Source organism: Stenella coeruleoalba (genome assembly GCF_951394435.1).
Source record: "Stenella coeruleoalba genome assembly, chromosome: 19".
In the NCBI taxonomy this organism is placed as follows: domain Eukaryota; kingdom Metazoa; phylum Chordata; class Mammalia; order Artiodactyla; family Delphinidae; genus Stenella; species Stenella coeruleoalba.
This window is the reverse complement of record NC_137165.1, coordinates 35,485,646-35,499,271: the sequence shown is the minus strand read 5'-3', so window position 1 is coordinate 35,499,271 and position 13,626 is coordinate 35,485,646. Positions and strand designations below refer to the sequence as shown.

The following is a 13,626-nucleotide window of genomic DNA, read 5'->3' as shown; positions in this document are numbered from 1 at the left end:
CAAAGACCTCCGACAGCAGCATGAATTTGGGAGGCTTCCTCCTCCTTGTGACCCTAGTTGCCCTCAGCTCAGAGGTACAGGAGCTTCAGGCTGCCATGAGACCCTTGAAACTTCTGGGTAAGTCCATGCAGAAGGTAGCCCCGTCCTTTTTTGTATGAGGGAGCCAGAAAGTAAGCCATCGGGGACCAGTGGGTGCAGGGGCAGGAGGGGAAGAAAGGAGAGACGGGAAGATATTCCTGTCAAGGAGCCATTGCAGGGACCCACCTTGACTGTAGAATCTCTCTGCTTCTGCTTTTACTTTCTCCCCTCTTTTCCCTGGGTCACCCCTCCATCTAGACTCTCCAAAAGGGGAGCCTTCTGCACCCTCATCAGCCACCCTCCATCTCCCTGGCGTCTCTCTCTCCACCAGTTTCTTTGTCTCTTGCTGCAAATAAATTGGATCGCCTAGAGAAAACATTTTCTTCAATATGTGAACCCTGAATCATCCCAATCTCTTTTTTTCCTTTTACCACCAACATTCTCAAAGGGGTAACCTTCATTCTCCCCTTTCTTCCCCATAACTCACTCCTTAATCCCTTGAAGACTGACTGTAGTCTCCATTGCTGTCCCCATCGCTCTCCCAGATCTTCTTGACAAATCACTTGACTCTCTTCAGTAGCCAGAGTCTTTAACCTCTGCAGCATCTGACATTGTTTGTCACTCCATCAATCCTCCAACTTTCTTCTCTCTTACATTATCGTCACTATCTTCTTCTCCCTAAATGTCATTGGATTCAACTCTAACTTGTCTCTTCTTTGTTCTCCTTGCACTACATTAAATCGGTTCCCAAATACCATTCATTCTTTGAAATTGTTTCTTACACATGTTCCTTCCTTTCCAACCCCCATTGCCACACTGTATTTCCAGTCCTGATTACTCCATGTTTGGGCCAGTGCAATCGTTTCCTGACAGCTCTCCCTGCCCCTCTCTTCCCTCTTAAGTTTGCTTGCTTGTGGAATCCTGGTCTATTCTATGCTCTCACACCAGATAATCTTCATAAGTAAACAGCCATCACATCCCTCTCTTGACCTACCAAATGAAATCTCAACTTCTCAGATCCGCAAGATCTGCCCTCTGTAACTCTGTCCCCTGCTTACCTTTCTGCCTTAACTTCCAAATGTTCCCTAATACTTATCCAGCCTTCCATTTGCTACTCTTCCGGGTTAAGAGTGAGGAGATGAGTCATATAGGGTACAAAATTTAGGGAGGTGCTCACCCCCAGGATTGCACAAGTGCCTCCTTAAATTTTGTGCCCTGGGTGCCTCATGCACCTCTCCCTAGTCCCACCCTGTTGCATTTTCCCTTTGTGAACTTTGGCTAGTAATTCTTTTCTCTTCTCTACCATCCATCTCAATTCTGCCCTTAAAAGATTTCCATACTTCAAGACTCAGATTTCCTGATTAATTAGAAGTAATGTCCTCTCTTTTCTGAGCTCCTTTAGTCCTTTGGATAAACCTCTCTCAGGGCACATGTCACATACTCCTTTGCTTTTAGTACTTTAAACATAAATCCTATCTCCATTGTTAGACTCTACGCTGCTTGAAGGCAATAACCCGATCTTACATCTTCGTACTTCCTGAATAACTTACCGCTGTGCTTTGTACATAGTAAGAAATCAACAGATGTTAATGAGTGACCAAACTACTGTGAGTGGAGACAAGAAGTCTCCCAATTCTCTTACCATAAACCAACAACGGCTAATAAAAGCATAGAGGGATGGTGTTGATCTTCTCTGAGGTCTGCAGGTACATTGTAGACATCCCACCAGGCCCCCGTCTTACATCCTCAGACATTGCTAATCAATCATAGCACTCTTTCTCTTTGAGCCTGGACAAGGTGTCCCAGCGCTTCTCAACCCAGCATCAGAATAGCCACCTCTATTGATTGGAGTTGACACCGGAGAGTGAACTTCATCCACCTCTGTTGGATCCAAGGGCTTCTTTTTACATATGAGAAAACAAAGGCCCAGAGAGGTGCAGAGACAGAATCAGGTAGAGAATCTCCTGATCACAGCTGAGTAACCAACCCAAGCACAGCACACGTTCGTCCAGAGCTCTGCACACATTTTGTTAGAAACCCTTGGGGGGGGGGTCTTAACTAGCTTCTTGGACCTATTTCATTGGCCCTCGAAGACTAACCTTGAGGCTCTGGGAACATGGGGAGCCTCCACTCAGGTCAGGAGTGACTCCTTGAAATCTGGAGATGTGCTCTTCATGTCAGGGTCAGTTTCACCCTGTGGGATGGCAGAGGGGGCATGGCCTAGGGGCCAGGCGGGTCTGGGTTGGTTCCCACTTCTGTACTGACTGGTAGGAGAGTCACCTCTGTGCACCCCAGCTGCCACTCATAAAATGGGGCCAGTCAGACTCACTGCACAAGGTGACTGCAGGGCACCCTTGCTGCCATTTGGTAAATGTGAGTCTCCCCTTCTCTGCCCCTTTCCCTGCAGAGAGGAGAAGTGAGGACATTGAAGTGGACTTCTTTGCACTTCCCCTCCACAGACACAATTATCCCCTTCTTTAAAGTAGGCCTTACTTTGTTGAGATTGTGTGAATGCATAGTTTTTCACTGAAACATATAAAATGTTAATGAGTGTTATTTTGCAAGTAATCATTTATAAATTATACTATGGATTGAACCAAAAGAAGAAAGTGGAATTGGCTCCTTAATCAAGGGCTGGCCTCTCTAGCACCTGTGGCTATAGCATGGCGGTGTTCAGCTGGTCTGTTCTAACGTAGGCACCTGCGTTGAGCTCTGCAGTGGTGACTGGGACTGTGGTCCAGAGGAGCACTGCGTCAGGAATGGTTGTGGCCACGAATGTGTCTCGGACTAAGGACAGGTAAAAACATCAGGCCCTTCCCTGCTTCCTCAAACCATGTCCAAACCAGGCAGGCGGTATGCTTGGCCCCAATAGGACCTTCCAGAAATGAGTGGGATGGAAGCCAGTCTCTCTGTGGCCTCTTCCTCATCACCCACCCTTCCCAAGAAAAAGAAGCACCTATCACAGGATGGTGGTTTCCAAATCTTTAAAATAATTTCATTATCTGGTATATCCTAGAGAAAGATCAGATTATTTGAGGAAAAAAAAAAGATAAAAATCACCCATAACCCTCCACCCCAAAATGATGTTTGCTTAACACTTTGGTACACATTATAACACATACACACATATATAATATTTATTTAAAAAATGAGATAATCTGGGCTTCCCTGGTGGCACAGTGGTTGAGAGTCCGCCTGCCATTGCAGGGGACACGGGTTCGTGCCCCGGTCCGGGAAGATCCCACAAGCTGCGGAGTGGCTGGGCCCGTGAGCCATGGCCGCTGAGCCTGCATGTCCGGAGCCTGTGCTCCGCAACGGGAGAGGCCACAACAGTGAGAGGCCCGGGTATCGCCAAAAAAAAAAAAAAAAAAAAAGAGATCATCTTGTACCTATTTTGATTTCTTGATTATTTCACTTAGAAATAGCTAGTGAGGGAATTGCCTGGCGGTCCAGTCGTTAGGACTCTGAGCTTTCACTGACAAGGGCCCGGGTTCGCGGGTTCGATCCCTGTTTGGGGAGCTAAGATCTCACAAGCTGCACAGTGCGGCCCAGAAAGAAAAAAAAAAAGAAATAGTTAGTGAACAACTTTTAATATCAACACTGATGTTTCTATCCCATCATCTTTAATACCCTTCACGTGTGCTCCATATGTGCATGTATGTTCATGCACATATGTTCATACACATGTATGTTCATATACTTACCAACCCCATTAATACACATTTAATATATTTCTTATTTTTTACATCATTAATATGGCTGTAGTGAATACTGAATTGGTATATATGCCCTTATTAACTTCCTTGGAATAAGGTGTATAATTGATGACCAAGGAGTATGCTAATTTTAAGCCGTAGGTGCACATTGCCATATTATACTATAAGAACCCTTTTACTATAAAAATATTTCAGGGGCCTCACATGGTATTTCTTTTATTGTCAATAGCCATTGATTGAAAAAAATGCATAATAGAAAGCTACAAGGATTCAGTTTTGATTATAAATTAAGTTGTACTGAACACAACAGAATCAACACATAGTTTAAAAATAACTTGCTTGTGTTCAGAATGTATTATTTTTCCTATCCACCCACAATCCTTGGGGTGCTTACGGCCTTGCTGGTTCCTGGCAGGTTCTTACTGATTCCCAGAACTGGGAACTCTTGCCTCTCAATTGTATTCTGTGGATCCAGGTCCCCCAAACAGCAGGTCTCATGCCTAATTTTTTTGTCCATTTCGCAGATGAAGACATCCTAAGGGCCATCCTTCTCTAATAGTTGTTCATCCCTTCCTGGAGTTCCTGTCTTCAAAGATGTGACTATTTGAAACTCCTTGCCCAGGAAGACAGATGAAAATGGGGGCCCGTGGATGGAGATGACAAGGGATGTGGTGGGGAAGGGAAAATAATCGTTTCTTTTAATAAATCGTCATAATTGGGCTTCCCTGGTGGCGCAGTGGTTGAGAGTCCGCCTGCCGATGCAGGGGACACGGGTTCGTGCCCTGGTCCAGGAAGATTCCACATGCCGTGGAGCGGCTGGGCCCGTGAGCCATGGCCGCTGAGCCTGCACGTCCGGAGCCTGTGCTCCGCAGTGGGAGAGGCCACAACAGTGAGAGGCCTTCGAACCACCCCCCCCCAAAAAAATCATCATCATTAAAAGTACCCATACTACTTAATTTATTTGGTGAGGGGTGATAGGAGGAGGAGGTGGCGGTGGGGGAGAGATGACATTTGTTGGACACTTGCTATGCAACAAGGACTGTGTTATACGTCCCACAAGTATCATCTAATTTATCCTTACAACGACCTTGTGACAATGCTTCTTCTCACTACCATTTTACCTATGAGGACACTGAAGTTCGAAGAAATTAAGTAATTTGTTCAAAGTCACATAGCAGGTAAGTGTCAGGGCCTTAACTATACTTCCATGTCACATTCTAAGGCCTATAAGTTATATCAATAGCATAGTGGTTAGGAGATCCAACTTTGAATTTCAAACCCAGGCCCACCACACAACTGTGTGGCCTTCAGCAAGTGTCCTAACCTTTCTGTGTTTCAGTTTCCTGATCTATATAACAGGATCTATTAGGTTGGCCAAAAACGAAATTTTTGGCCAACCCAATACTTCATAGAGCTGCAAAGGTAGAAACAGTTAGTTCGTGTAAAGTGCTTGGAATAGTGCCTGACACGTGGGAAACATTAAGTAAATGTTGACTAAATGATTATTATTATTGTCAAATTGATAGGCTAATGACTCTTAGTCCTAATTTTCTAAGACTCTAGAACAGAACACAAGGCTAATCCTCCTTCCTGGCCTCTCACAGTTCATCCGGATACTGAAAGCCAGCCCCTCTCTCCTGTTTTCTCCATTATGAAATGTGGGAGGTTAAAATAGACTTGAAATTTCTTGTCTATGTGTTTCACAGTCACAGACCTAAGATTCAACTGGCCTAGGTTGTAGACTGATGTTGACTAATTTACTGCCTTCATTGCCGCTGACAAACCATTTAAACTGTTTAAAGTTTTTCTCTTTCAACCATTTAAACTTTCTTTGGCTATAAAAAGGGAGAAATGATAATATCTACCTCATTTGGATCCTAAGGTTAATAGAACTTTACAGTTTACAGAACATTTGATTTTCATACCAACCAACAGATGGCAAATAGGGGGCTCTGATAATAATAGTAACTTCATTTATTCTGTCAACAGGTATTGTGGGTTGCCTGTCACATCCTAGGTGCTGTGCTAGCACTGGGGATACAGTAGTGAACCAGACAGATGTTATCTGTGCCTTCACAAAGCTCACATTCTATAAGAAGAAATAGGTAATAAACAAGTAAACAAATAAAGAAGATAACTACACATTATGGTCAATGTTCTGAAGGAAATAAGGATGTGAATTAGAAATGGGGGGGGTGTAAAGTAAAGCCTACCTTAGTTAGGATGATCTAGACCCTAATGAGGCAATAAAAGCGAAGTCTTAACAGGGTTCCAAAACATGAAAGAAATGAAATTCCAGAGTGAGACTCCAGATCCCCTTATGCAGAATTTATAAAAGGAAATATCTGTGAACTTACTTAGCACCCTTTAAAGCCCCTCAGTCACTGTAAGATTATAAAAATACTGAGAGTGAGGAAAGGTAAGGATGTGTGAGGAGATTTTCTTGGGAGGGCATTTGCCAAACGGTGATTTTTCACAGTTTGGAGGTTAATGTCCAAATACAAGCTAATGCCGGGGGCCTTCAAAGCCCTCTATGAGAGCTTGATATATGTTTCCTTCAGCTGGTGATCACCAGAGAGTAGACATGTTCATTTCCTTGGAGAAACCACACTGCCATCCACAAGGGTATACTCCATCAGAACTCAACAGACTGGTATAGTTCACAATCTCTGAGTCATTTCAGTCTTGAATAACACTAAGTGTGGGTCATCCACATTTCAACTTAAGATTAGCCACACCAAACCTAGGTCCTTTCCACAGTTTCTTTCATGCCACCTTCACTGTGGTGATGACCACGTCTCAAGTCCTTCTAGCCCAGTGTGTTGGACAACTCTTATGCACTGCTTCAAATACTCTTGGCCTTATAGTCTTATCCTAATCATTGCTATAGGAACCAGTTTATCTCCTGCATCTACTACATGTCAGCACAAGCTAACATGTCAGACTCCTACCCTAGTAGCCCACACCTCTCACTTTTGCCTCAGGACTTCTTTGTCCATGCAACAAGAGACTCCTGCAGGAACCATCACACACTGATGCATGCTCAACTCAGAAGCACTGGAGAATTAATGCTTGGTGGAGCAACACCTGACAACAGAGGTCAAAGGCCGGCAGATATATGCTCCCCCCTTCCACTCCTCAGGACAGGTGTTCTGAGAGCATTCCGTAAGTCTTCTCAAAAAGTCCCGAGGACTGAGCAATCATTCACCCCTTGCAATGGGCAACTGGATAGCACATAGTTTTGTTGATTCCCCTTTCTTTCCTGTTCATTCCTGAGTAAATCACTCACATATCAACCTCACCTGAGGCTCTGCTTTAGGAGAATTCAAACTAAAACATCAGTGACTAGAGACTTCCCTGGCTGTCCGGTGGTTAAGACTCTGCCCTTCCAATGCAGGGGGCACAGTTTGATCCCTGGTCGGGGAACTAAGAGTCCACATGCTGCACAGTGTGGCCACAAAAAAAAAAAAAAAAATCAGTGACTAGTTCTCAGCTACTGATCTTCTCTGAGTAAATGTTTGAGTATCACAAATACACATACATATGTATACACCCATCCAAGAAGAAATAATATACAAACATAATGAAATTTAAATTCAAAATAAAATAAGTATTTCTCCCCCAAAATCCCAAAGTTTTCAGAGAACTAGCTCTTCTAAAGCGTATCACCAATTTTCATTGCTAAACATAAGTATTTTATTCACAGGATAAAATATGTACATTTGGGTGACTTCAAGGGTTTCCCTAAGAGTTATGGGTGAGAATTTGCTTTATGTTCGCATAACTCAAACGTCCTAGAGATGGTTTTCCCAGTCTGCCCAAATGTAAATTTCAAGCCTTCACTTCCGGTGTGACTGAAAACTGTTCACATCTTTTTAAATGGCTATTTTCCTTTCCAGCTTCTTGCTTTTAAGGTTTCAGGAGATCTTGGGGTGTCCAATCTCAACCATGTCACCCTTAGGCAGGATATATTTTACATGGTTCAGTTTGAACTCCCAAATTACTTCTGTGTGATTAGGTGCTTTAAGATCTACAGGATTCATGGCCAGCTGCAAAGTATACTGGGGAACACAGTTTTTATTCAGGGTGGTTTTGTGTCTAGGGAAAAAATTAGGGGCTCCAATATGATGTAAGAAGAGAAGGATGTCGAACTAGCAGTTTCTGCCACTCCCCTCCACAGCGACCTTCCTGCAACCCCAGAATGAATCTGAAACGCTTAGTACGAAACAGGAATGTCAGCCCTGCCCAGTAACAAACTCTCTGGGAGGGCAGAGTCCCCACTTTTCGTCAGGGCTCAAGGAGAGGTGGGCGGCGAAAAAGTCTCCCACATAATTTCTCATATACATTCACAGGGTACTAGTCCGAGGATCCGTTCTGTATTCTCAGAACCCCTCCCACCTCGGGTTCTGGTTTGAAACAGGCATTTCCGGGATTGGCGCGCGGAAGCGGGGAATACCCCGGAAGTATTTCCCTGTGGTCCTACGTAGGAAAGATGGCGGCGGCGCAAGTAGCGGGTTCTTTGACGAGCGGACCGGCGAAAGAGGCGCAGGGGGAGCCACCCCTCGAGCAGGGCCATGGGTTCCGCTGCTTGTCAGCCAGGCTCTGCGCCCTGCGACCGGATGACAGCAGCTCCAGCCGCACCGAGCTCCACCTGCTCTTCGACCAGCTCATCTCCGAGAACTACAGCGAGGGCAGCGGCGTGGCCCCGGAGGTAGGCCCGCTGGCCCCGGCCCCACCCTTCAGGGACCTTAGCTGGTGGCTCCCGCCCGCCTCTCTAGCCTTTTCGCACCCCCACTTCGCAGTGCTTAGTTGCAGGCTCGTTTGCTGCCTCCGTCCGTGGCACATTTTCCGCCCTCCCTTTCTGGAAGAACTGTGCCGTGCCTGGCAAACTAGCTTCTTTCAAAACCCAGCTTGATGACTTCTGCTCCGATAACATTGCAGGTGTCATCTCTGGTGCCACCTTCCCGTCCCTCCGCTCCCCGCATTCAGAGCACTTTGTGTATAAAATTCCTTACTACCACGTACTGTACTGTACCGTACACGGTTCTAGGGATCTTAGAACGTGGGTATTATTAGGTCTATTTTACTGATAAACATACTGAGGCTCACAAAAAAGGTCCAGTGTCGTATTGCTGGCAAAAGGCAGAGCTAGAATTGGAACTAAAGTGTCTCAAAGTCCCAGCCATTTTCTGTTCCTCCATGCTAGCTCCGCACTCTCTGAAGTACTTTGGCTCTGAGCAATAGTATTCACACACATCAGGCCTTGGATGCTACTGAATTCCCTGAACTCTTGACCCAGTCTTACCACTGTTTTCTGGTGCTCACAGGCACCTCAAACTTGACAGTTCTTAAAAATTAGTTCATTGTCTCCATGCACCCACCACATCCTCACATTCATTGTCTCCATGCACCCACCACATCCATGCACCCACCACATCCTCACATTCATTGTCTCCATGCACCCACCACATCCATGCACCCACCACATCCTCCATGCACCCACCACATCCTCACCCACATCCATCCTCACCCACCACATCCTCACTCCGTCCCATCCCCCAACACACACAAACATGGAGTCTGCCCAGTCACACAGAGCAAAGGTGCAGACACTGGTTCTTCACCTTTCCTTCCTCCCAGATCCTATCCAATCTGGATTCTTCAGAATCTATGTCAGAAATGTTTCTCAGTCCACCGCCCCCCCCCCACGCCCCGCCCCATTCCCGTTGCCAAAGCCTTAGGCCCTCAGGCAAGATGATTCTCCTGGATTATTCCACTGGTCTCCTCTAACTTATTATTTCCAGCTCTTCTCCAAACCATTCTTTGCTCTCCTGCCAGAGTGACCTTTTCTTTAGCGGAAAAGAATCTCATTAGAAAAGTAAAACTCTGATTTGGGAGGATCTCCAATACATATTGGTAACTGGGCAAAGCAAGTTACAGTATGAGACCAATATAGGGTGGGGAGGGCTTGAACATAAATGTACATTTATAGATGCAAAGAGTTCAAAACAATGTATGGGAGAGTTTACAACAAAATAGTAGTTTGCGTCACTAGGGAGCAGAGTGGAATTAAGGGAGGAGTCGGGGACTTTTGCTTTATTTATATAATTTGTGACTTTCCAGTCTTATGTCCCATCACTCCTGCTTCTGTGCCCTGTGTGCAGTCATTTTAAAACTTGCTGTTCCTCAAGCACATACTGGTGTTCCACACCTATTCCTGTTCCAAGCCTGCCCACTCCATTCCCTTTGCTTGCTGTGTCTTTCGGTGCCTTGTCTGTCTGGCAGAGTTTTACTCATCCTTCAGGTCATTCCAGATTCTGCTTAAAAATCACCTCCACAAGACCTCCCTAATTACTGTATTCCCGCAGAATTTGTACTGAATTCTTTCAGGACCTAATTCACTTTAATTATTTGTGAATAGTATTTCTGTCTCTTTCACTAGATTGTGAGCTCTTTGAGATTCAGGAATATGTCTGTTCATGTTTGGAGCCCAAAGACCTGGCACACTACGTGACACAGAGAAGGTGCTCAGAGCCTTTTAATTCAATAAACATCAATAGGTGAATGAATAGTGTGATTTGCAAATAGGTAAAAAGAATTCCTAATTTTACATGAAATTTGTACAAGTGTCATTTCTGATTTTCCCAGTGACATTGCAAATTTGGTTTGCTTACCCTTTGGTATTTTTAATTTCAGTGTGTGCGTTTATATGCTGGAATCCTTTCTTTGGTTATTTAATTGTACTGTCTCTGCATATGTAGAGATTCTGGAGTCTTTAGCCTGAGAAAAATCATATTGATTCTTTTCCTTTTTTAGCACATGCTATTTTTATGCTGTCATCCTACTCTCTGCCTCATATTTCATCTTTCCCCATTTTGAGTGTGAACGTTCACTTTTATTTTCTCATTTGGCTGTGTTGGGGGCGGGTCTTCTCTTGGCTAACAGGTATAGCACCTTTTCATTGTCTGTTTTTTTTTTTTTTTTTTTTTTTTGGTAGGACGTCAGTACTCTTCTTGTCCAAGCTTGCCAACTGGTGCCTCTTAATCAGAATCATCTTGTCAGCAAATTGTCTCAGCTTATCCACCATTTACTTAACACACTACAGGTAATCATATAGGTAACTTTAGAATTCAGATCATGAATTTTGAGAATAAGTAAGTACCTTTGAGATACTACCTCTGTGATAGGTATGATAGGCTGGTCTTTTCAGAAGCTGTGCAAATGTGAGAAGCAAATGCCTTACTAAGAATTATATTAAAACAAATACAACTCTGACCAAAAAAAAGATTCTACAGGTTTGTCCATCAGAGGTATTCCTATCAATTTGGTTCGGGAAACCAATATCATTCAAGCCCCCAGGTCTTAGAATTTTTCAGGAAAGATATATTTGACTAAGACATATCTATGAATAAATTGAAATATCCTCTACCCCTTTCCTACCAGTATTTTTTCCCCTCTCCCAAAGCTACCATTTTTGTCATCTACTTTTGGTCTTCATAGAACATAAGAAGTAGCTCAGGGGCAAGGTGACCTAGATAATAAGATGCCTGTTATTTATGTCAAGGTCTGTACTGAAGCTCCCCTCTCTTCAGAATGTTTTCCAACTTGCTGAATAAATCTGGTATCTTTTTTTAGGAACAGTTCAAAATTTGAGGCTGTTACTATAAGCTACCACATGAGTATGTGAATGTAGTTAGCACAGAACTTATCAATTAGCATTATGTAATCTAGGATGCTTCTGGCTGCAAGAAACAGAAGAGCCAAGCCAGAATAGCTAAATAATTTTTTAAAAATTATCTTACATCACAGGCCCCAGGGGATGCAGCTTTAGGGGCACTTAATAATTAAGAGGCTTTCTGGCATCTTTCCATTCTGCCGTCCTCAGTGGATGGGTTATCCTCAGCTAGCAACTCTCACACTTAAAATCCAGGCATCCCATGGAAAATAAATAACACCCAGCAGAAGCAAAAGAACTATTTATTTTTTGTCTCTTTTATTTAAGAATGAGGAGGCTTGCCTCACAGACTCTCCAGCAGTCTCTTCCCTGATATCAGGCTGGAGAGACTTAGGTCATACGAGAACCCCTCTACAGCAGTCTGATCAGGGGAATGGTATTACCATGAATGGCTTAAACAAGGGATTTCAACCTTGACTGCCCATTAGAATCACCTGGAGGACCTGTGCTCCCTAGATGGTTACAATATGCAGCTCAGCCCTTATGTCAGGGTTTCTTATCCTTGGCACTGTTGATATTTTGGATTGGATAAATCTGTGCTATGAGGGGGTTGTCCTGTGCATTGGAAGATGTTTAACAGCATCCTGGCCTCTACCCACTAGATGCCAGTAGCATCTCTCCAATTTGAACAATCAAAAATGTCTACAGACATTACCGAGTGTTCCCTGGGGGACAAAATTGCCACTGGTGGAAAACCACTGTCTTAGCAGAATTGGGGTTTACCTTCAGGTCTCGTGTGGGGAAGGTAGACACCCAAATAAGATCAGTATCCTGCCAGCAAGAAAAGAACGGCTCAATATGCTGGAGGTAACCAGGGTAACAGTGGGTAACCAGGTAACAGTGTATGCTGCATGTGACTTGCTAAATGAAATAAGGCTCTTTTCAAGTTTAGAATTTTTCAAACTGATGTGGTGGCTTCTGAATGTTTGCTGTTCTCAGCGGTAACATCTTTTTAACACTGGCAGTTGGAAAAGTTCCTAATCACCCATGGCACCCACAGCCCTTAACCAGGTTTCTAACGTTTGGTGGCAGTTTATTTCAGTTGTCCCTGAATTGGTACTTGGATTAGCCTACTTTATCGCAATAAAATTATAAACTCCTTAAGGACAGGAATATGCCAGCTCTTTCTGTTATATTCCCCACATCATGGCAGAGACATAGTAGCTATTCAGCAGACATATTTAGTCACAGAGTATTTGTTGAGCATTTACTAGGCAACATAGTTGAATTAAAAGTTTTCAGCGGATTGAGTCTTACATATCTGTGTATTTACAGCTGCCGGTGTCTGGTTAGTTCAAGGAAAAGTTACAAGGACTTTGCCAGGTTATACTTTGAGTGGAGGGAGTAAAGGGGAAGAAGTGAGCAAGGCCTTGGGGCAGGGAGGGGGTCCTCTTGATAAGACTTTCAAGGTCTTTAAAGCTGATCTTTTTGACACGAAAAAGATGGATACATGTGCGCTCTCTGTTTCTTAAACAGCTTGATTCAAGTGAGCATTCATGTCTGAAAAGGATTAAATATCTTTCTAGAAGTTAGATCATAATTTTTTCCCCTCTTGATAGGTGATTGTTGATGAACAGAACCTGGATTTCCTGTTGGCATATACTATTTCTGCTATTCAGCAGTGCAGTTCCTGGACACACATGCAGATTCTCCAAGCCTTGGCAGCCCTGGTTTACTGCAACGGCTCCAAGTGTCAAAAGGTAGTTTAAACTGCATTCTGTCTTTCCTTTGAAAGGTTGGGAGCACAGGCTCTAAACCAGCAAGCCTGTGTTCAGGTTTCTGTCCTGCCATTAATTAGATGTGTAACGTTGAGTAACCTTCCTCAGTCACTCTGAGCCTCATTTTCTCACGTGTAAAATAGTTCCTCTGAGGGTGAAGTCTCACTTGTAAAGTGCTTGGCACTTGGTAAATATTAATCATTATTATGATTATCATTACCCTTCAGCTATGCAGCCAAGACGAAAGAGCTTCAGCAACAGCCTAGGCTGGGAGTGCTGATCCTTACTGATGCTTTTTGGGCATATTTTTGCATGCCTGTCTGAAGGATTTACCTAGCAGCTAGTGTTTTGGTACCTAAATTCCCTTTAGTTAAAAAAA

The 13,626-nt window shown here is 43.9% G+C and overlaps 1 protein-coding gene and 1 long non-coding RNA gene across 4 annotated transcripts in view; both read left to right on the top strand.

The window, feature by feature from the left end:
- On the top strand, positions 1-4,456 carry LOC307177937. Its single transcript, XR_013825113.1, has 3 exons — positions 1-117; positions 2,775-2,875; positions 4,319-4,456. It is a non-coding gene; the product is annotated as an uncharacterized lncRNA (long non-coding RNA).
- Positions 4,457-8,255: 3,799 nt separating this feature from the next.
- The window catches only part of HEATR6 (HEAT repeat containing 6), a gene marked incomplete at its 3' end in the record, with an annotated part of 46,904 nt that continues 41,533 nt past the window's right edge, over positions 8,256-13,626 (top strand). For 2 of the 3 annotated variants that reach the window (XR_013825135.1, XM_079905938.1), the window contains exons 1-3: positions 8,285-8,505; positions 10,792-10,899; positions 13,089-13,229. Coding sequence is in view for 2 of the 3 variants with exons in the window: in XM_079905938.1 (XP_079762064.1) it covers positions 8,287-8,505; positions 10,792-10,899; positions 13,089-13,229 (468 nt within the window). Of the gene's footprint in view, positions 8,506-10,791; positions 10,900-13,088; positions 13,230-13,626 lie in introns of all 3 variants that reach the window. The other variant, XM_079905937.1, reaches the window with a different exon arrangement.